This window comes from Pogoniulus pusillus, chromosome 28 (assembly GCF_015220805.1).
Source record: "Pogoniulus pusillus isolate bPogPus1 chromosome 28, bPogPus1.pri, whole genome shotgun sequence".
Taxonomy (NCBI): Eukaryota; Metazoa; Chordata; class Aves; order Piciformes; family Lybiidae; genus Pogoniulus; species Pogoniulus pusillus.
This window is the reverse complement of record NC_087291.1, coordinates 258749-283335: the sequence shown is the minus strand read 5'-3', so window position 1 is coordinate 283335 and position 24587 is coordinate 258749. Positions and strand designations below refer to the sequence as shown.

Here is a 24587-nt window from a genome sequence, read left to right as displayed (position 1 = left end):
GCTGTGAATTCTGCCTAAGCTTTATAAAAGCTGCAGTGATTACAATTTCCTTAAAACTCAGAGAAGGGTAGCTGTCTTCTCTGGAGGTCTGTCTGTCACTTTAAAACTTATTTCTCAGTTTTGCTGGTTTAGATTACTTGTAAAATAACGTTGTCAGAAGTGATCTCATGACAATTTTATTCCCCAGTAGAAATCAGTATGTTTTCTCAAAACAATCACTTTTTGATATAATGATGTCACATTAAAAAAGACTGATGCACAGTAACAAAGGAAGCAGTATAAGCTTTTTATTTCTTTGGGTTTTCTCCTTAAATAACATCAAACAATATTTCTGCTACTAAGATACTCTAGTACCTTAGTTGACAGCTTAGTACTCTAACTTCAGGATGCTGCCCACTGTTTGCCATACTGCGTGTTAGCTTCCTAGCATCTGCAATTCATTGAGCTTGAAGTATGTTACTCATTCAGTGTACTTTTACTTTATTTGTACAGTAAAATTCGATTGTTGTATGTCTTGTATTGTCAGAATTACAATTGCAGAGTACTGTATTTTTATACCAGCTTTGTTTTTTTATCTGTTGGTACAAGACATTTATCAGAAAGCCTTTTTGGCTTCTGAACAATTCTCAGATTTCTATCAAATTTTATTTACCGTAGCAGCACATCAAGCTAGAGCTGCTCTCCATTGTGATTCAGAGGAGGTTGCTGAACAGCTGAACAGCATCTGCGAAGTCTGCATAATCCTGGACCAAACAGGAGTTAAGGACTGGTGGAAAACTATTAGCATAACAATGGTTGCATGAATGGCAACAGCACCTTGTCGAGGGCTGAGGCTGGGCTGGCCTCTGGATAAATGACAGGTGCTCTCAATCTCTCTCTCTTCCCAGAAGGGAAAGAGAATACTGGAGAGAAATGTACATACTGGGGATTTAAAAAAAAAAAAAAACACAACAAAAAAGCAACCACCAACACCCACAAAAAATCCCAACACACAAACAAACAAAAAACCTCAACCAAAACAAACCGTCTTTAATTAAAATAGTAACAATCAGATACAGTAAAAAGAAAATGTAATAATATGAAAAAAATATACACAAAACCTATATTGAACCCCCCAATAATGCCCATGCCCCTGCCGACATTGAGGAGTCCCAGACTAGACTGACTGGGAGATGGGATTGAGAAAGTCAAAATTGGGATCAAAGGCAGAAGAAAGAATAGTCCTTGGACGTTAGCCATTGAAGAGGAGACCTTGAGCCTCATGATCCCCTGGCTATATAGTGACTAAGACGTTGTCCTGGGTTAACAGAGTCTGCTCCCACAAGCCCCCTCTGCATGCAAACAAGAGGGAAAGTAACACACAAACCCCCCATTCTGGGTTGAGAGAAGTTTAATGAGATGCTACACTGTACAATTACCTCAGCAAAGGCAGAAGCAACAGCAGAAGCCAGCACTAAGGAGTTGCTCTCCACCCAAGGCAGCCCAGTGGACTGGTCAGGCCACACCTTGAGTGCTGTGTCCAGTTCTGTGCTCCTCAATTCAAGAGAGATGTTGAGGTACTGGAATGTGTCCAGAGAAGGGCAACGAAGCTGGTGAGGGGCCTGGAGCAGAGCCCTGTGAGGAGAGGCTGGGGGAGCTGGAGGTGTGCAGCCTGCAGCAGAGGAGGCTCAGGGCAGAGCTCATTGCTGTCTGCAGCTGCCTGAAGGGAGGCTGTAGCCAGGTGGGGTTGGACTCTTCTCCCAGGCAACCAGCACCAGAACAAGGGGACACAGTCTCAAGCTGGGAGGTATAGTCTGGATGTTAGGAGGAAGTTCTTGACAGAGTGATTGGCATTGGAATGGGCTGCCCAGGGAGGTGGTGGAGTTGCCATCCCTGGAGGTGTTGAAGCAAAGCCTGGCTGGGGCACTTACTGACATGGTCTGGTTGTCTGGATAGGGCTGGGTGCTAGGTTGGACTGGATGAGCTTGGAGGTGTTTTCCAACCTGGTTGATTTATGATTCTATGAGCTAGTCAAACTGACCTGCCAGAGCAGGATCACCTAGCAGATCCTGCACAGGAATATACCCAGGCAGGTTTTAAATGTCACCAGAGGAGACCCCACAACCTCTCTCTAGGCAGCCTGTCCCAGTGTTCTGTCACCATCACAGTGAAAAACCTTTTCCTGTACTCCAGCTTGTACCTGCTGCGCCTTGTCCTGTCATGGGACGGCGCTGAGAAGAGCCTGGCTCTGTCGGTGCTCACCCTTCACATACTTGCAACCATTACTGAGGTCTCTCCTCAATCTCCTCTTCAGCAAACTAGAGAACCCATCTCCTCAGCCTTTCCCTGTAAGTGAGATATTCCACTCCCTAAATCATCTTCGTGGCTCTGCACCGGACTCTTTCAAGCAGCTCCCTGTCCTTTTTGAACTGAGGGGCCCAGACTTGGACACAATATTCTGTATGCAGTCACGCCAGGGCAGAATAGAAGGGGAGGAGAACTTACTAGCCACACCAACCAACTGGACACGTTACGGCCTCCCCTGGTAAAACAGAAAGCCACAAAGACACCAGAAACAAACTCAAGCCAAGCCCTGCATCCTCAGGCAGCGGCGGGGCGCAAAGAAGGAGGGGCCGCAGCCAGACGGACGATCGGGCTGCCCCCTTCAGCCACCAGGCGGCGTCCTGCTCCCACCGCTCCACCCCGACCTCGGCCATGCGGCTGCCGCGCGGTGCGGCCCGGCGGCTGCTGATGCCGCGCTCCCGGCACGCCGGGACAGCCTTCCCGCCGCGGCGAGCGGCAGCTCCAGCTGCCGAGAAGGTGAGGGGCGGGCGGGGGCGCGGCGCGGCTGGCGGGCGGCTAGCCGGAAGCGGGGCGGGAGAGGCTCTCGGCCTCTTCCTGAACGTCCTGGGCCGGTGCTCATCCTCCGGCCTAGGGCCCGTTCGTTAATCCGTCCGGGGGGAATGTTTTCTGTAGCCGGTGGGGGTGGTCATCGGGCAGTGGCCCCTGCTCTGCTTTCCTCTTCACAATAGCCTCAAACAGTTTCACTTGGATAAGAAATGGACCAAAAAGTGTAGCCAGTGTTTGTTTGTTAAAAAATTATTCCTGGATCGACTTCTGCAGTGCGTTCTGGCTCAGCTCTAGGTGACTTCCACAATGACTCTTCAGCACATGGGTGAAGGTGATCATAGTACCGGATCATAATTATGCCCTGCTTGTTTTGCTTCTGGAGTATTAGGGTCAAAAGTTGGGTCTCTTCAGCCTTGAGAGAAGACTTTGAGGGGACCTTATAGTGGCCTTCCAGTATCTGAAGGGGACCTACAGGAAGGCTGGGGAGGGACTATTGACAAGGTCTTGTAATGAGAGGTAATGGGTTTAAACTGACAGAGGGGAGATTTAAACTAGATATTAGGAAGGGGTTCCTTACGGGGAGGGTGGTGAGACACTGGCACAGGTTGCCCAGGGAGGCTGTGGCTGCTCCCTCCCTGGAGGTGTTCAAGGCCAGGTTGGATGAGGCCTTGAGTGACCTGTTCTAGTGGGAGGTGTCCCTGCCCATGGCAGGGGCTTGAAACTGGATGATCCTTGAGGTCCTTTCCAACCTAAACCACTCTGTGATTCTAAGTTGTGGAGGAGTGTTATCAGCAAGCTTTGAGTGAGTTGTTGACAAGGAGGAAAGAAGAGAGTATACTTGCTTAGCTTGTTTGTTCTCTGCAGTTTCTGTTAGATACTGGTTGCATGTGTGATGTGACCTTGATGCTTGAACATCCAAATATCACTGATCTGAATTTATTGATAAAATAGTCTTTTCATAATTCTAGTGAGAACTAGAGAGGGTTTAATTTGTTTGGGTTTACTGCTTTTCTGTTTTTTTCTTTCTCTGAAGCTGGGAAATAAAGCAAAAGGGAAACATCAAAAGCAGATTTGTCAGATTGTTCTGGATCATTTTGAGAAGCAGTACACAGCAGAACTGGGAGATACATGGACACACATCAGGTCTGTTTTGGGAAGATGGGGGAGAGAGAGGAGAGGTTCTGTTAAGTATTTCATAAAATAACTTTGGAAAGAGTCATGGCCTGTAATTACTGTATTAGTTTATTTTCAGTTTAGAACTAGCATAAATGTGTTAAATAACAGAGGACTAAAATTTGGATTATTTTAGTTTTATACTTGATTCTTCTGGATGTGTTGAAATTTCTGTGCTCCCGTATGCATAAGCACTGCAAGGAGACTGCCACGTTCTGTGTTTGTTCACTATTTTGTTGAAACATACTCCGGAAAGCATCCCTTTATGAAATGCTGCTAGGCCTTGTGTTTTTTTTTCTCTAGCTTTATAGTATCTGGAGAGACTGAGACAAATACATTAGAAGTACATCCCCTAATTTCTTCCATTAGAAGAAATATTAACAACATGTACCGAAAAGACTTGAATCACTGAATTTGGGTCTTGATTACACAGCTGCAGAAGAACTGGCTGTGGTATTTGAGAGCTAGCTTCTGTGAATGCTAGCAGTTGTCACTCAAAGAAAAGCCATTAGAGGAGCTCTTCTGGAGAAGTTCAGTGCTTGGCTTTTGTACTTTTAAACAAGTATTTGAACTGAAGCAGCTGACTTTGACTTAAAGCCCATGAGAAATGCTCTCATGATCTGTGCCATGTTACTTTGAAGAGAGAAGAATCTCACATACTTGGAGTCTTAGAAACGATGTGGTTCCTTTGAGTTACTGCTTCAGCTTAGCCTCTTTGGATTAAAAATTAGTTTAAATAGGTGTCTCCATCGATGAAGGGAAACCTCATGCAACAAGCAACCAACCAAACCAAAACAAAAACAACCCCACAAACAAAAAAAGCACAGATGTATAGTGCTGGTTTAGGTGAATCAACCTGTTTAGGTTGTATCAATGCATAGTTCTGGTTTAGACAACAAATATTCCAGAGGAATATTTTTGTTTCAAGATACATGAAAAAATACTTTGAGAAAGTTAAATAGAAAACGAGGGCAATCCATGTAAGAAACTTCTGGAAAAGTGAATGGAAATACAAACAGGTATGTTCCTACCATGTAAGTAGGAACCTACTGCTCTTTTACTTTCCAAAAACATCCATCAGTTTAAGCTTTTCTGGCCCAGTGTTTGCAGAACATAAAAGGAAATTTTGAAAAGGACACTTGTTAAGAACTGTACTTTATGGTGTTGGCTGGAATAAGTGTTGCAAAGCCAAGGTGATTTTATTTGTTGTTTTTGTGATATTTGTAATTAAGATAAAGGTTTTTTTCTTTGTCCTTGAAGAAGTATACTTCATAATCAGAGCATTACACTTCATAATTCATAATTTCTTCAGTCATTCGGTAAATAATTATGAAAAATAGAGAACATATTATTAGTGTTTTAAATGTAATAATTGAACAGTGGCTTGATTTCCTACTGAAATTATTTTCCTGTACAGTTTTCTTCATTGTATCTAATCAAAGTGTTTCCCTTTTGATTACCTTGGTGAGATCCAATGGTGAGATCATTACCCTTACATAAGAAAAGGTTTCCTTATGGTATGGAAAGCTCATATTATTTCTCAGATTACTAAATATAACCTTTTCCGGTTTTCACTCTAGAGATGTACTCACACAGCCGTTGTGCTGGCAGTATGCTGTTCTACTTAACAAGTTCAGCCAGTCCACTGAACTGGAGAACACCTTGCATGTGAAGGGATATCATCCTGCCTTTCAAGAACGTTTGCCCTATCTTCCATCGTCGTTTCAGTGTTACATCAGCAGAACTCCTGGGAGATTTCCTGCACAAAAACACCAGGCTGGTAAACTAAAAGAGTATTTCCTACTAAATGCTGCTTCGCTGTTGCCAGTGTTGGCATTAGAAGTGAAAGATGGGGAAGATGTTTTGGATCTCTGTGCTGCTCCAGGGGGTAAATCAGTAGCTATACTGCAGTGTGCCTCTCCAGGTAAAGTATCAAGTGGCTGTTAGAAGCTGATCTCTGGCTCTTGTGCCTCGTCTGTTTTAGTTGTGCCTGTTTTCTGTACTGGCGGCAAACAAGCAAACAACAATTTATATTCCAAGCAGTTCCATACTCTTCAATAAGACTTTTATGAAGTCTGTTTACTTAAAAGAGGACGAGGAATGAGGTAGTTATTTAAATATAGGTTACTGCACACAGACAGGCAAAAGCGCAGTAGCAATTTTTTTTCTTCCTCCACTGGTTCCTTTGTTGCAGTTTCTCAAGAAAGTACTTAAAATCATGTAGATTAATTGGCCCAGGGAGGTAGTAATCCGCACGCTTGGAATACTTGTACTTCTGTTTGTTTTTTTCTTTTTCCTCTGCTGCCTCTCTGGCCAATGCCATGCAAACAGTACAAGTAAATTTAAGTGTACTGATGTAAAACAGGGCCTAACAAATTAAACATGAAAGGTTTAGGGAGAAGGAGAAAGGTTATGGTGAGGAATTGTTCTGTAACAGTGTTTAATAAGCAGTGTGCCTCAATCTGCCTAAAACTTGCAGAAGGACACTGAGATAATCAAAGAGTTTAGAAGGCAATAGCAAGCAGGTCTTCTAGGCCAGGGAGTTAAAACAAGCTGTGGTTGCTGTTTTATGTATGTTAGCTTGGATATTGATTGTCTCAAAGTGTTCACAGCACCTTGTATTCTTCCTGATGAGGCCATCACAACTTGCTCCAGTTAATTACAGCCGCTTCCCTCTCTGTCTTCAGAGGAATAAGGTGATGGTAGTGAGGTAAATTAAGTGTGGATTTCCCTTTCAAAAGGTTTTTGAAAAAACTACATTTTTACTTCATGGTTGTTTCTGAAGATACCAAATTGATTCTGAAAACCTAAGATGGAAGTTGATTCTTAATCAGAGGATGCTAAAAGTTAGTGTATTGTGTGGCAGATGCGGTACAGGATAACCTTTAGAGACATGAAAATAGAAATTTTACTGCATTAGAAAACAGAGCTAGGAGGAAAAAATAACCGTGCTGTGTTTCTGGTCCGAGTACAGGCAACATCAGTATTTCTTCTCAGGGGGCTACACTGTTAAAAATGAGTGCAACCGAAGGCTTTTGTTAAAACAGAAAGGATTGAACTGTTCAGCTTTGGATGTTGTATTATGGGTCTGATGTTTTCTTTATTTAAAAGAATATCAATGAATTAATAAGGAGCACGTACTTCATTTAGACCAGGGATCCTCAAACTACGTCCCCCCTAGGGTCCTCAATCCGGCCCACCGGTATTTACAGAACCCCCCCGCCGGGGGTTGGAAGCAAACCAAGCAGCCTCTTCCTGCCACTTAATGCGCGCGCCAGCCTCCGCAGCCGCCGAGCACCGCCGGGACTGGGCTGGAACCAGCAACTCGTCCTCGACCTGCCCCCGCCATGGGGCGCCTCTCGGCTACAAACCCCGCTGCCGCCTTGTCCGCCTCCTGTTTCTCGTTGGCACTCGACGAAAGCAATGATGTTCGTGATTCTGCACAACTGCTAATTTTCATTCGTGGCACAAGTGATTCTTTCGAAGTCACAGAGGCACTTGCTACACTGAAAAGCATCAAAGGAACAGCTACGGGAGAGGATATCTCTGAGAAAGTTTGCCAAACTATGAATGATTTGAAGCTGGACTGGGGTAAATTATTCAGTGTGACAGCTGATGATGGGGTCCATGAAAGGAGTGCTTGCAGCATTAACAGCATGTGCGAACGCAGCCGTTCACATCCAATAGCCATACAATGCATCATCCACCAACAAGCACTGTGTTGTAAATCACTGAAGCTGGACTCTGTCATGAAAATTGTGGTTTCTTGTGTTAACTTCATTAGGGCTCATGCACTAAACCAGTCTCAGGAATTTCTGTCTGAGCTAAATGTTGCCTATGAAGATACTCTGTACCACACAGAAGTCCATTGGCTGAGTCGAGAGAGAGTTTTGAAATGATTTTATGACTTCCACAGGTATATGATTTTATGCTTTCTAAAAACAAGTACCAGAGCTAAAGAATCAGAATGGAGATGGCACTTTGGATTCCTGACAGATGTAACAGAGCTGCTACAATTTCAGTGTCCAACTTCAAGGAAAGGGGAAGCTCATCTTTGGCAGCATCTGTGTCTGTGAGCAGACTTTTTCCCAAACGAAACATCTGAAATCTCCAATCAGATCCAGACTAACTGATGAACACTTGCATCACTTGCTGCGACTAGCAGTGACAAATATGGAACCTAACATTGGCCATCTCATTAGCCAAAAGCAGGCCCATAGTTCACACTGAAATATTATTTATGTTGATTATAATTGTTCTTCATTTTAAATATTGCATTCTTTTTCCTGTGTTTCGTGCACTACTACAAATAAAATATGTGCAGTGTGCATAGGAATTGGTTCATTTTTTTCCAAACTATAATCTGGCCCCCGCTGGTGTCTGAAGGACAGTGAACTGGCCCCCTGTTTAAAAAGTTTGAGGACCCCTGATTTAGACATGGCTTGAGTAGCCAGAAAGACACTCACTTAGCATTGGTCTTTGGATGTGAATCATGTTTAAAATTTGTTTTACTGTGTAAGTTTATTGCTGCGCAAGTATTTGCCAGTAAATATATATTGCTTTGTGGGAGTATGTTTAAATTTAGTTGAATTTGTGAAAATTCAGCATTGCCATAAATTGTGCAATAACACAAGCACATAAGGTATAAACTATGGCAATCATGGGAAAACAGTAGAACTTCTGAAACCAGTGTTAACTTCTTACATTTATAAAAGAACAAAACAATAAACAATGTCTTATTTTAGGGTGTTTACTTTCTATTTTATAAGGTCAGTTTCACTGTAATGAATCTGATGTTCTGAGGTCAAGACGGTTGAAACAGACGATAGAATCCTTCATTCCAGATGCTTTTATTAACTTAATAATGTTCTCTACACTGGATGGTAGACAAATTGGAGATCTTAAGCCTGAATTTTATGACAAGGTAATGTCAAATGATATTTCTGTATTTTGCCTTATTTTCTTCCTATCCAGCTCTCTTTTTATTTTTCATGTTCTTTTTTCTGGCCTCCACAAAAATACCTGACCTGTCAAGGGGAACCAAGCTCGAGTACAGGATTTGTAGAGCCTCAGGAATCGCTTTATGAGACCTGTTGTGCAGTTATTATGATGCTACCCATTTAGCCATGATGGTGAATTCTTACAATCTTGCAGCAGTGTTCTTTGAAAAGTATGTAATTAGGAAGGTGAGGAACAAGGGACAGCTGTTTGGACAGAGGGGTTTGTAGTAATTTCTTATCTTCTCCCTCCCCAAAGAACTATGAAATTAATTAAAAATAAATAATTTTAATGTCAAATAGAAAATAAAAAGGCTCTTCTAAGTGTTTGCAAAAGAAAGTTTGAGTAGATTTTTGGCACACACTGTTCAGAATGTGAATATCTTTATTGTAAATGGTTTCATTTGCTGTTGTTTATTGTACAGGTGCTAGTTGATGCTCCTTGTTCAAGTGACAGAAGTTGGCTTTTCTCTTCTGATACTCGGCAAGCTACACTTAGACTAATACAAAGGAAGGAGCTATCATCTCTGCAGTTCCAGCTGCTAAGGTGAGTAGTGTAAAGGAATGCTATTAAAAGAGCTTTTCATAATTAATAAGAAGATGCAAGATTCATTATGTGTAATAACCAAAACCCTTTCACCATGTGAAAAGAATGTGATGAGTATGTTGTTGCAATGCTATTTAGATCTAGGTTAAAGTGATTGTGGATATTTGTATGGAGTAATATAAACAATGCCTTCACTGCCATACTGCTGTACAGTCCTCTTAGCTCACTTATGTCCTTTATCAGATGACTCAGAACAGTCATAACAAAATATTTTGATGGAAACAGGTAAAGTGGTTTCAGGTGCATTCCTCAGATGAAAAAAGTCACACAATTTTTAATAGCTTTTTTTTTCTATATACCTGCCAAACTGGGCATGCTGCCTCAAACTTTGTTTATTGCAGTTCTTTCAAATAATTACCCCTTATGGTTCTTCATAGTATTTTTGATACCTGAGCTCTAAATCAGGACTGGTTACCAACCATCACTTGGTTCATTAGTTAATGCAGCTTCATAATTTGCTTTTGGGCTGTTTATATAAAGAGATTGAGTTCACTACTGCACCTTCTTAGGTGGTGCTTGAATTTAATACACATACGGCCGTTTGTAGCACAGACGATCATAACCAATAGGGTAAAAGGATAGAAGGATGTGGGGTTTGGTGGAGGAAAGAGGAATGGGTTTGTTTATTTTTCAAGAACATCCATTGAAAATCAAGATTTCCATGTATTACACTTTTTAGTGATCTCAGCCATAGGCTAGGATTTGTGAAACATTTCAAACTCTACATTCTCACCAGGAAAAAAACAGTGGTGACTTCCCAATAATAGCTTCTAAACTTCAGTGGTTTTTGCAAAGTAGCAGTCACACCTGAAGTCTATCTGCCAAAGTGAATTGAGAAGAAAATAACATACTAAAAGAAAGAAAAAGTCAATTTTTATGGAAAGTTTCCACTGCTGCAGCTCACAGCTCGCAATAGTTTTGTATGTCTTCCAATTGACAAAGGCCTAGCAGAAGCTTGTGATTTACAACAGAAATATGAGGATCTTACTGCAGTAATGCATCATGTTCTTTGAAGAAATCAATCACATTTAAAATACTGACCTGTTTGTTTTCCCTTTTCAGTATTTGACATATAAAATCCAGGGGGTTTTACCCCTATCAAAACAAAGCATATATCATAGAGAATAGTTTTGAGAATTTGCATAAATCACTCGAAATCATAATCCTGAAGTGGAGAGCTCATGACAGCAGGAATCTTTTTTAAAAGGAGGCATTCCTGTCAGACCAAATCAGATCAAAATCAAAAAGAGAACTTTTGCTTCTATTGAAGGTACACTTTACTATAGCAACAGCAGTAAGAGTTTGATATGTAAGGACAAAATTGCTATAGAATTATTATTAAATATGATTTATTAAAATCATTAACTATTAATACATAAAATATTTTCTTATTTACAGGATCTTTATGCTCAGTTGTGCAAATAGATTACAGGATATATACAGTGCATATATACAGGGGAGCAGCAAACAATTAGCAAAACACAAACAGTAAGCTTTTGGAAAGAACCACTTGCCCTTTAGGGGGACTCAAGAGTCTCCTTTCTGCCAAAGCAGAAGGCACAATTACAGAGTAAGCAGAGAACTTATTACAAAGAGGCATTCTAGAATATTTACTCACAAATTAGTATCTCTAGTTTTCTGGGCCTGCAGTATAGTCCCAGACAGTACCCAGAGCACTTTAGAGGAGTGCTGTCAGTGGTATAGTAACCACTGGAAGATTTTAGAGTTTCCCCAAGACTCTGGCAGGGTGTGGGGGTTTGCCCAGTCCCTGACCTGGTCTTGATTCCTCTCGGTCAGACGGTGTCCTCCCAGGGATCCAGACTGAGCGTGGAGGTTTGCAGGTGTGCAGGCAAGCACAGTGTCTTGTGATGTGACAGTAACCTGCTCTCTCTCACCAGGCAGGCTGCAGTAAGTGAGCTCTCTAGCTAGTAGCAGCTTACTGCTTTCAATAGCTGTAGCTGCTACAGCAGCTAATTACAGCAGTAATACAGCTTGCTAGGGGGCAGTTGGCTCTCCTCGTGTTTCCTCTTTCTGCACAGTCTAGGTTGTCATTACCTGCCTGCTGGCTAAGGCTGGCCAGTTTCGGGCAGCTTTTGGCAATGACTTGCCTATGGCTTGAAGGGCACTTATGCCACTCCCTGGTAAACTGAGGCATGGCAAAGTTTCCAGGTAGACAAGCTTGAAGCATCAAAGCTTCTTGGTAAGCAGCAAAGCTGAAGTATCAAAGCTTCCTGGTCCCCAAGGCAACAAGGCAAGGCTTGGCTAGGCATAGTAAGGCAGGGCAAAGCGAGGCGTGGCATGGTGAGGTTTTTTTACAGCTTTGCTCATATTACCAATTGCATGAATCTTGATTGCTGCATTGGGCAACGGAGATTAACCAATCAGAATGACACTTGGCTAAAACTAACCATATTAGGGGAAGATATGGGCTCGCTTTACCCATATTTGGGAAAACACAGGCCATGCACATATATGTAAGTTGTTTACCATAGGAGCAAAACAAGTCTTGGCAAGCCAGGTCCTCAGACTCAGTGACTCCAGGTGCTTTGTCTTCTTTAACATGTTATTCCACACTCTGAAAGGGGAAGGGGGAGTGGGGGATTGTGTCTGGGTGATCCAGGACACGCGTTAGGTCTATTTTTTGGCCTTCTGCAACACAAAATATGCTTTTGATATGTAAATTGAAGTAAAAGGATGGTAATTTCAATTTAATTTCAACATAGACCTCAGTAGTTACATAGAGTGACCAATCTATTCTTATGTACAGTGGAATTTTTTTTTAAAAGATTTTGGACCACAGGAAATAAATGCTTAGGTTCAAGAGTTACAGATTACAAGTGCTATCAGGTGAAATATTTGGCATATAGTGTTGGAGAATTCTTGTTAGCAGAGGACACAGAAATGATAAATATGAGCAACTGTGCTGAGAAGCGGCCTTGGGACGCTGCTAGCCCAGGAAATCAAACTGTAAACAAGTGAACACCCCACACACAGCTGCAGTGGGCAGAGTTAGATAGCCAAGGGGGCTGGAGTAGGTGGTCTGGAGGGCTGACCCTCAGATTGTTATGGTATGCTGACCTATCTATGCCTTACATAGATAACCCTGTACCCTCAGATTGTAACCAATCTTGGTGGAGCACGCCTCTTGCTAGAATGCATATAAGTCACTGTATCACGGAAATAAAGTGGCTTATGACCATCTAACCATATTGGTGAGCAAAGAGTCATTTTACCCAAGGTGCTCCACCAGTTTACGCCAACAATATAGTAAATGGTATAGCTGTCCATTGTATTTTTATTGTTCCTTGGATCACTTTTGAATGGATATTCTGTACTGAAGATATACCAGATCTCACGTGACAGGGAAAAAGGAAATAATGCATTCAGGCCAGAAAAGGCTAAATGATTCATACAAGTGCATTGGAAGTTTGCAAAGCTACAGTTGTAGAATGCTGCTCAATTCAAGCCTTAGGTTTATGGCTAGAGTGCATAATTATAAATATAATACCGAGTTTGAATTCTGTCTCTCGTACATACAGTAATATTCAGGGAAGCTGAGTCTACAGTAATCCATCTGTATTTCATCTTCTGTGAGTCAGCTCTTGCAGAGCTGCCTCTGATTTGCCTGCTCAGATTCTGTGATGCTTTATGCTCATGGGCATTTCTCACCTTGTTCCTGTGTCCGTAAAACAAAAATGAAAACTGGATCTCAGATATTTTGTTGAGAGTAGCCTAAGAAATCCTGTGTGATTTGAAGATGAAGCATTATTTCAGTTTAGCAATTGTACTAAATATAAAACACAACTGCAAGGAATGATATGCAATGGGGAGGCCTATTTTAATTTCTGTCAAGTGACAGCCCAAAATTTCAGTTTGCCTGAAACTTGTAATCTGAAAATCTGTTCATCTTGCACCTTTGTTGTTTTTTTTTTTTTTTTAGCAGATCTTCCTTGGCAGGGAGGATCTTTTTTTTCTGGATTTGGTCATGCACTTTGGCTTTTTTGCTTTATTTATTTTGAAGATCTGCTTTAAGAGGAGGTCGAGATCATCAAGGCCACCTCCACTGCCAAAGCAGGATCACCCAGTGTAGTCCACACAGGAACACATCTGGGTGGGTTTTGAATGTCTCCAGAGAAGGAGACTCCACAACCTCTCTGGGCAGCCTGGTTCAGTGCTCCATCACCCTGACTGTAAAGACATTTCTCCTTATGTTGAGGTGAAACCTTCCATGCTCAAATTTGTACTCATTGCTCTTTGTCTTATTAAGGTGCACCACCAAAAAAAGACATTGACCCCATCCACTTGACACCTGCTTCTCAGATATATGTGTAGACTCTGGTCAGATTGCCTTTCAGTCTTCTCTTCTCCAGACTAAACAGCCCTAGTTCTCTTTCTCCCTCCATAGGGGAGATGCTCAAGTCCTGTAATCTTTTTTGTGGCTCTCCATTGGATTATCTCCAGCAGGTCCCTGTCCTTCTTGAACTGGGGCGCCCAAAGTTTGACACAGTATTCCAGGCGTGGTCTCACCAGGGCAGAGTAGAGGGGGAAAGAACATCCCTAGACCTGCTGGGCACACTTTTCTTGATGCACCCCAGGATATCATTGGCTGTCTTGGTCACAGTGGCACATTGCTGACCTATGGAGAACTTGCTGACCATCAGGACTCCAAGGTCTTTCTCCATGGAGCTGCTTTCCAGCAGGGCAGCCCCCAGTCTGTACTAGTGCCTGCTGTTATTCCTCCCCAGATGCAGGATCCTGTAGTTGTCCTTACTGGACTTCATAAGGCTAATGAAAGAAGGATATCTTTAATCAAGAAGCATAGGATTGAGGATAAAAACAATATTTTGTTTTTATAAGAAGAATAAGAACCTTATTTCTTGAACAGTTTATGATAGGATTGTCAGTTTTTATTCTAACAAGATTTATCTTGCATATTGAGCCAAACTACATCCCAGTTGCCAAAAGATGGCACTGTTGAAGGGCTCTATTTTAAATTTACCCTAAATGTGTGTGATCTTTTTACTTTAATTTTGAAAATGGTTGAAAAATGAGCATATTTAATTCTGACTCTTGTGATGGCGTGTGACATAAACCCAAGCGCAGGCAGAGTATGCTGCACATGCAGGTGCTAGCTATAGTGTCAAATATATCTTTATTGTTTGCCTGTTTTAAAAAGGATATTTGAGACATCAAGAGTTTTAGAATGAATAAAATGTCAGCCTATCATGTTTAATTTTTGGAACATGTGTAAAATCCTCTTTCTGGCTAACTATTTTTAGTTCCATATGAGAGCTTTTTAGAGTTATCATGTGGTTTAAATGGTCCTTTTTTTCCTCAGACATTAAATAATATATTGTTAGTATCTTATCCATTGTTAGATTTATGGTGAATCTTGAGAAATAAACTAAATATAACTTCCTGAAAATAATAGGTTTCTTTTAAAAATCTTATTTAGTACTCCTGCATTATGAGCAGTTTGCATAGATATATTAATGCAGCTTCTATAGTACAGTATGTGCCTTTGAATCTGTACCTGTGATGGTTTGGGTGTTACCCACCCCCCCCCCCACTTAAGAAAATCTCCCAGACTAGGCTCAGATGACTGGGAAATTAAAGAAATTAAGCTGTATCTACAGCTTAGCACAATATACAAGCAGATATTTACAATATATACAGCGATATACCAGTTAAAAAGTAATACAGGAATATAACACCCCTCCCAGAAACCAGAGTCCCCAGGAAGGGCTCCCAACCACCCTTCCACCTTCTTCCCACCCCTCCACCTTACCCCAGACTTTGCCTTGCATTCAAGGTGAGTTTGAAGGATTGGCCAGGGGGGGTTTGGAAGCAGATGGGTTAGGTAGGCATCAAGTTAGAAGTGCATGCAGCCAGAGCCAAAGAGCAGCTCTTACCTATATTTGTGTTCTTGGTTTTACACATCTCAGCTAGCCTATGAGTGAAGTAGACATCACCATTGTTTCCTTTTCACAGCCTATAATCTAATTCCTCTCACTAAAATCTCCCAGCTAGGCTCAAATTAACACAGTACCAAAAAAAAAAAAAAACCAGTCAAAAAAGTATTGCTGCTACTTTTCTAACATTTTTGTTCAAACCTCATTTACATTGTGGGGAGCATTCTGCCTGTGTTACTAGAGTATTTCCTGAATGAGATGGACATCAACTGCTGTTTGTTTGGATTACAGGAGTATCTTGCTGGATAGATTCAAGTGGGAGTTTGGTGGCTATCATGTCAGTAGTTCAAAGCAAGGGTCATGCATTAGATGTGTGATTTGAAAATGTCATTAAAATTTTGGACTATTTGATATCACTAAAGTCTCATAAATGCTGATATGCACCAAAGTTGCATTTTGAACCCCAGAAAAGAGACCTTTTTTCCCCTTTAATTTAGAGTATGTGTAGTCTTTAAGAAACACAGAATAGTTCTCGTAGTTCTATAATGTAATTATTTCTTTTACACACTGTTATATCATCTGGAAGAACTAACCTTGGAGTTACACAGGCCTTATGTGGTAAATATGGCATGTTAATGGATTGTCCTGCATTTCACCAATTTTAGTGTTTTCTGACGTGCCTTGACTATCATACATCACTAAAATGACAACTTCACACTTCTGCAGTGGTGTAATATGATATGTAGCATAAAATTTTGTGTTACATCAGCTGCCAACAGTGATGATGCTTCTTAAGGGTTGCGAAGTTGATAAAGCTAAAATGGTTATAGGAAAATAGGAAAAAATCATGAGCCTACATGAAAAGTTTACTGTGCTTTTAAAGTGTGTTCTTACATTTCACAGTATCACAGTATCATCAGGGTTGGAAGAGACCTCACAGATCATCAAGTCCAACCCTTTACCACAATTCTCAAGGCCAGACCATGGCACCAAGTGCCATGTCCAATCCTGCCTTGAACAGCTCCAGGGACGGCGACTCCACCACCTCCCCGGGCAGCCCATTCCAGTGTCCAATGACTCTCTCAGGGAAGAACTTTCTCCTCACCTCCAGCCTAAATCTCCCCTGGCACAGCCTGAGGCTGTGTCCTCTCGTTCTGGTGCTGGCCATCTGAGAGAAGAGAGCAACCTCCTCCTGGCCACAACCACCCCTCAGGTAGTTGTAGACAGCAATAAGGTCTCCCCTGAGCCTCCTCTTCTCCAGGCTAACCAATCCCAGCTCCCTCAGCCTCTCCTCATAGGGCTGTGCTCAAGGCCTCTCCCTAGCCTCGTTGCCCTTCTCTGGACACGCTCAAGCATCTCAATGTCCCTCCTAAACTGGGGGGCCCAGAACTGAACACAGTACTCAAGGTGTGGTCTAACCAGTGCAGAGTACAGGGGCAGAATGACCTCCCTGCTCCTGCTGGCCACACCATTCCTGATGCAGGCCAGGATGCCACTGGCTCTCTTGGCCACCTGGGCACACTGCTGGCTCATGTTCAGGTGGGTATCAATCAGCACCCCCAGATCCCTCTCTGTCTGGCTGCTCTCCAGCCACTCTGACCCCAGCCTGTATCTCTGCATGGGGTTGTTGTGGCCAAAGTGCAGCACCCTGCACTTGGAGCTATTGAATGCCATCCCCTTGGACTCTGCCCATCTGTCCAGGAGGTCCTGCTGCAGAGCCCTTCTGCCCTCCAACCCAGTCACATCTGCCCCCAGCTTGGTGTCATCTGCAAACTTGCTGATGACTGACTCCATGCCCTCATCCAGATCATCTATGAAGATGTTAAAGAGGATGGGGCCCAGTACTGATCCCTGAGGGACACCACTAGTGACAGCTGCCAGCTGGATGTGGCACCATTCACCACGACTCTCTAGGCTTGGCCCTCCAGCCAGTTCCTAACCCAGCACAGAGTGTTTCTCCATACAAAGCTTGAAACTTTGCAATATTAGTGCCTGTAACATGTAAAATCTGTTACGGTAAATGTATATACCTGAATTTATGAAAATAAGTATAATTAGATATATATTTAAAGTTTTGGTTATATAATAAACATGAAGGTCATCAGTATCACTAAGGTGAAAAAGCCCTGGAGATTAATCATCTTTAATGTGTTTTCTTTTTAAACAAAATAATAAGGGGAAGGTGGAAAAGTATTTCATGATCGTTTGTTCTACCATCTTTTTTTCATCATTCTAGATTTTGGGCCCATTTTTGGAACTTGCAAAGTACTGTATTGGTTCTAGTTTAACCTTCTCAGAGACTGAAAATACAGCTAACAGATCCAATACAATAATAGGATGCCTTCCCCTCCCCTCTCCCTTTTGGAAAGAAAGGAATTAGATGTAAAGAGGAAAAGAGGTAAAAACACTCAAAGAGTAGTCTTGCTTTGGTTTGGAAGTTAAAAGAAAAATCTTTAAATAAAAGGTATTTAAGGTAGGGGAGTTACAAAGAGGTATAAGTAAAGGAAACAAGATTCAAAAGTAGGTATACAACCAGATTGATGTCAACAGATAGAGGTAGAGTCAGGAAGTGGTTGTCCACCACGTGGTAAAACAGGAGCAGCAGGAACAAGGGTGGTGCTATCAGGCAGGCAAAGAGAGAAAAGCAGGAAGTTCCTCCAGTTTTTATAGGAGGCTAGACAGGAAGTGGGTTAACCACTACACCTGGGGTCAGGTTCAGACCACCCCCAGGAGGGTTAACCCTTTACAAGTACTTAGAACAGACATTGAACTTCTGCTAGGAGTTGAGATTTAAGTAAGCATCTGGGGGATAATCAGGATGCCAAATGTAGAACAAATCTTACATTCCTACATGGAGGTGCCATGGTAGTGGTGGTAGGTTCTGCAGGATGTCTTTCAGTTGTGCTCCAAATCTGACTTGTCCCTTGGATAAGCCTGTTTCCCTCCATTGATAGAAAGTCTAGTTTCTTAATATTTAATTGATCACATACTCTTATGAATGAATTCTTGGTCCCGCTGATGACAAGGATACTGATTAGCCTAGTCAAGTATCACCCCCTGACTTTTGAGCCTAGCACTTCAAATGTTACAGCTCAGTGCAGGTTTATCAAAAGCCAAGCACAGCTTAATCAGGTATGACTTTGAACACAGCCACTGAAACAACTGTTGCTGAACTTCGCAAGATAGACAGAGACATTGATTAACTTTGCAACATAAGTAATTCTCCTTAGATATTTTGTCACTTAGTTATCAGAGTAGATAACTGCACTGAAAATCTGTACCTTTTTGGATCATGGGCCAGTGAAGATTCCCAAGCTGAGGAGACAGGGGTTTTGATGTGAGACTTACTTACATATAGTTGCTGTGCATCTGTCTGCCAGCTTCTTCAATATCTCTTCCTTCTCAGAACTTTTAACCCTTTCAGTCAAATTTGTTATGAGAGAAGGAAACATCACAAGTGAAAAAGTTCTGTAAAAATCTACATCTGCTTAGAAAAGATAAATCTAGATAAAGTGTGAGAGAGGCTGCAACATGTATTGAAGTGTTACCAGGGTAGATGGTCTTGGCAATGAGCATCTGTGTATTAGCCAGCTAATAAACTTCAGCAGAGATCACAATCTGAGACAGCAGAGGGTGCCTCTTGCCCAGCCAATAATTGAAGGATTTCATTTGGAACCCTGTGCTGTACTTTCGTCTAAATCACAGCCTCACTGACTCAGTCCTAGAAGCATGGTCCCTTGAATGTTATCTTGATTGGTTGTTACTTTATTTGTGGTAGGAAAAGGACACTTAGCAAGTTTCCAGGCTTTTAACCCTATAAGCTATAGCCATATCTGTTTCTATATGTACTTTATGTTTTCCACTTCTACATGGTAAAATTCTTTCATCACTTGCTTAAATGTTCATCTAGTATCCATCTTAAAGGTAGGAATGCAGTTGCCATTACCTGCTTCTATGAGTACATCTTGAATATCACACACATTTTGTGTGTTCACATTTTCAAGCCAACCAGCTGCCTTCTCATGACTCAGCATTACTGTATACATGAAAAATGTGTAGCTGGAGGGAGCAGTTCTGTGAAAATGAGTAGAGTAGGTGGTTTCCAATAACACCATTAAGATTGGTTGATCATTATGAAAGCCCATTTGGACTTCAGCACTCTGAGTTCAAACGTGAAAGCTAGAAAGTAAGCAAGCATCAGATGGGAAAAATGCTTTTATGTTTTCCATAACTGGTACAAGACCAGGGAGACAGAGGATCAGCATGTGTTTCTTTCTGGCTTATTTATTAGAAGGGAAAATTCTATATTCCTGTTCTGCTTTAGAATAATTCTCTTCCATACATCTGGGTGCACTGTAGTTGCTCAAACAGGCCAGAAAGCAGCAGCATAGGCCCTGCCCTTTTAAATGGACAGATGCAGCCATAGCAGACAACTGCAAACAAGGAAGGTAGCTGGAGAGGCAGTGGAGACAGCCTAGGGACTCAGGTGTAGTACTAGTGCTTTTCTAGTGTGCTGAGGGAGTATATGTGCATTGGGATGCAGAAGGGGTAAAGGATGACTATTTGGAGCTAGGCAATTCAAATGTATACAGGTAACTGCAGCATTTCAGTAAATACAATCTGGAAGAGGAATTTAGATGATAATCTGCTCTGTTTTGTAGTCTCAAGGTGGCATTCTAAATGTCACAGTATCACAGTATCAACAAAGTTGGAAGAGACCTCATAGATCATCAAGTCCAACCTAGCACCCACCCCTATCCAGACAACCAGACCGTGGCACTAAGTGCTGCATCCAGGCTCTACTCGAACACCTTCAGGAATGGCGACTCCACCACCTCCCTGGGCAGCCCATTCCAATGCCAATCACTCTCTCTGACAACAACTTCCTCCTAACAGCCAGACTAGACCTTCCCTGGCACAACTTGAGACTGTGTCCCCTTGTTCTGTTGCTGGGTGCCTGGCAGAAAAGACCAACCCCACCTGGCTACAGCCTCCCTTCAGGCAGCTGCAGACAGCAATGAGCTCTGCCCTGAGCCTCCTCCAGCTTTCACCTGTGATTTGCTCTGAGCCTGCTTGTGATGAGGCTTTTCTTTGTTGATTCTTTTCCTGAAAAGACCCAGTTCTGTCTAAAGGACTTATCTTTTCCTTTTCTATTTTTAGTTTGTTTCTGAACTCTTTTTGCTCAGCTTTTACCCTTAGCAAGTCCTCAGATTGTCTCTACAGGAGCTGATGTCTCTGGAACTGTATTTGTGTATCTGGGCTTAGAATCAGGCTTGCTGCCTTTGGAGGCTGCTCACCTCATATGCTTTTTTTTCTTCCTGACACTTTTTTTTTCCTTGTGATGGTGTTTTGGCCCTGGCTGGGGGCAGATGCCCACCAGAGCTGCATTATCACTCCCCTTCTTAGATGACAGGGGAGAGGGAAATTATAACAAAAGGCCGGGAGTCAAGATAGAAGCAATTTAATAGGATGAAAGGCTTTTGCCTTTCACGGCAAAGGCTGTGCACAGAAGCAAGAGTAAACAAAGATATTACTCTCTGCTTCTCATCAGCAGATGAAATCCAGTCGCTGCCTGAGCAACAGGGCTTAATATGCATGGTCGTTGCTCTACGGGACAGACACCATCAACAAATACACCCACACTTCCTTCTTTCACTTAGCTTTTGAGCTGACACCGTATGGTGTGGAATACCCCTTTGGTCAGTTTGGGTCAGCTGCTCTGGCTCTGTCCCCTCCCAAGATCTTGTCCATCCCTTAGCCTAATGCTGGGGAACAGGAAGTGTTGGAAAAGCACAGCCCTGGTGCTTGGCTCAGCAGTGGCCAAAACACTATGTGATATCAGCACTCAGCTACAATATTGCAAAACACAGCACTACAAAAGATGCTGTGGGGAGAGTTAACTCCATCTCAGGCAAACACAATGCACTTGTAGATTTTCCTTGGCAAAGTCAGTGCAGTAATACATACTAATCTAAGTGTCTTCCCATACAGCATGAATGTGTGTGTCATTCTGCTCCATAAGTCTGTATTTCCAAATATCTGCCTTGCCCTTTTGCATCTACTGATTTCCCAGTGACACACTTGCAATTCCTTATCCTGTCTGCCTGATATTCACAAGCTGAGCGACAACTTTCAGCTATTTGGATTCTTTTGTCTTTAACAAAAGAAATTTTGTTTCAGGAGCAATTTTAGTGTGGTAGCTGTTTCATCCCAGTAGCATCAGTTTTCCAGAGGCAGTGATCTCTTCAAATAGTACCTTACAGTTCAGTCTATGATCCATTATACTCTTGAAGGTTCCAAAGTGTATAATCAGAAAAGATTATCTTAAGAGAGCATTTTAATAGCAAATGAACCATTAGTGTAGCTTCCTCCTTCAGTTCTATGGTGGTACCAGTTGTGAAGAATGCTCATGTGATGCAAATGTTAGAATTTTTCTCCTTAGTCTTCTAACTTAGGTTAGGTGAATATGGCTTGTGCCTTTCCTTCCTATACTTCATCGTTTTTTCTGTCTGAAAAAGGGCCTTGCAGATCTGCTTTAATGGAAAATAAAGTCTGTTCCAACTCCGTATCAGCGGGGAAGAGAAAAGAACTTACATTCTGTCTGTTTACCAGTCATGAACAGACAATATGATCCACTAAATTGTATTTCCTTAGGAAATCAGGGTGAAAACCCCAAGGCCTCTTGCCTACTAAATAAGCTGCAACATTTTGAGAAATCACTATAAAAGCAGAGGCCAGTAATTATTTTGGTCTATTACAGCAACTGTGTATTCTAATATTCATTCACCCAAGTAGATAAGTGTCTGGCTAGCAGTTCTAGTGTGACATTGCCCATTTTGTAGGCAAAGTTGCAGTATTTTCACAGTTGTGCTGTGCATATAAATATTATGTGACTGAATGGATGCTGCTTTCTGCTTGTCACTGTTGTGTAGAGAATGCCTTCAGTTAATGGAAAATGCATTAATAAATGAGAATGCCAAGCTGTGTTGCAGTTAGTGTTAAAAAAATTGTTTACTGTTAAGATATTTTCATTATGATATTTACTTATGTCTATTTATAACCTTAGATTTATAAGTCTCTACAAGTTCCTCCAGCTTCTACATGTCATTGTTTATACTCTTTTTTTTTCTTTCATTACTTACAGGTCTGCTATTGAAGCATTGCGTCCTGGTGGATCGTTAGTCTATTCTACATGCACTCTCTCGAAGGCGGAAAACAGCGATGTAATAAATCTCATTCTAAACTCCTGCAGTAGTGTTACACCTGTAGACATAAGTGAAATGGCCAAAGCCGTTTCTGAGGAATTCAGTTTTCTTGGTGGTATGCAGCAGCATGAACTCCTGGTTCTCCCAGCAAAAGGGAGAGCGTGGGGTCCCATGTACCTTGCTAAATTAAAGAAAAGGTAGGCCATCTGATGCCTGTTAGTTTTTCGTAAGGGGTATGTAATAAATCTAACACAGTATGTGTATATGAACATACTCAAAGCAACTGAATTTAGGGCATTGTATCAGTTGGTGCCTCATGCCAAGAAAACTAGACACTTACCTTAATGTAACTTAAAATATGAAATGTGTCTTCTAATATGGACTTGTGAGCCTCTGTGAAATCCTTACCAAGTCAAGGGAGATTTGTGTTACTTTCAAGTGATGCTTTCGGAAGCCCACACACTGATTTTGTTGCTTTTTATTAAATTGTTAATTTGGGTTTACTACAGGATATTTTAAAGTGAATTATCTAAATGGTGCCTGCTTCTGAAGTCCTGCATTCTCTTTGTGGCACATCTAGAATAATCTGTTTTCCTGTAAATACTAATTTGTATGCAGAGCCTGTCAGTGACTATTTGAAGGAATGGCAAAACAGGTTTCATGTTTGCAGAGTTGTTTACAAGTTAAGGATTGTCTTTTGTTTACAGTTGCAAAGATCAGCAGCTCTATCAATACCAATGCTTTTGTTTGTTATATTTTTGATCTTACCAAAAAAGGTCCTTAAACAGTACACTTGGTAGAATTAAGTATGCTTAGCTTTGGTACTCAGTTTCCTGGATATATTGCATTATACCACACTCTCTAGAGCATGTATTTTAAGCAGAAGCAAAAGAACTGCAATAATGACACAGTATTTAGAGAGTTTTGTTACATAATTACAGTCATGAGAAGCAAAATAGACAATCTGGAGAATCCACCAAGTTAAGAAATGTTACATGAACTCATGCTGTCATGTCAATGGTGTGTAAGGAAACACATGCTGATATTAGGTTCCCTCAATTCTGCTACACTATGCTATGGATAAATGCACAGACATATGTGCACACGTTCATGTGGATGCTCATGCAGACTGTGTCTTCCTGTGTACTGCCTTGGATTCAGTGTAAAATCTGATCCAGCAGTGCTTAAACTATGCCTGTGAGTGGCTAAGATAACTGTGTATATGTTAGATCAAATGCTTGTCTTGAAGTAGAATAGAGACTTTTCATCGCTCCTTGAGCAGGAGTCCTTTCCCTGGCTGAAGCTTATAATAACTGTTTTTTTAAGGAAAAAAACATATTTTACTGGTAGATGAGTTGCCTGTGTGGGAATGTGTGTCTCAGACTGTGTACATTTATGTATTTTGTGGTTTAGCTGTACATATCTGTGTTGTATTTTTGTTCAATTACAATTGTGTCTTTGTAAAGCAGATTTGACTATTTCTTATTTTTGTCTCAATACAAGAGAATATCATCTTGTAAATACTGGGGAAAAAAATACCAAACTACTAATTCTGCACCTCATTAACAAAGGCAGGATAAAGTTGATTGCCCGAGGTCTTCTGTAAGGAGTGCCATGTAACCATACTGGAAATGTAGTACTATGTGCTCCAGTGATTCTGTTGCTGTGAGCACAGAAATGCTTGTGACTGACTGAGCAGCCTCCTGTCTCTAAAAAACTCAGCTGAATTTTCACAGCCACTGATGAGCCTTGACTCTTCATTCACACCAGCTCTGTCAGTACATCCACAATCACAGAGAGCTCAAGATCTGTCCCCAAACTGTGGCTTCTGGTAAGGTTCTGTCTGTGGCACTGAGGTCACTAC

General features: G+C 41.7%; 1 protein-coding gene across 1 annotated transcript; it reads left to right on the top strand.

The window, feature by feature from the left end:
* The first annotated feature begins 2594 nt into the window (after positions 1-2594).
* Positions 2595-24191, top strand: NSUN3 (NOP2/Sun RNA methyltransferase 3). Its single transcript, XM_064167272.1, has 6 exons — positions 2595-2799; positions 3863-3972; positions 5583-5926; positions 8772-8926; positions 9425-9546; positions 22663-24191. Exons 1-6 carry the CDS (start codon positions 2695-2697, stop codon positions 22922-22924), a joined length of 1098 nt encoding a protein of 365 aa, XP_064023342.1. The 5' UTR covers positions 2595-2694; the 3' UTR covers positions 22925-24191.
* The last annotated feature ends 396 nt before the right edge of the window (positions 24192-24587 follow it).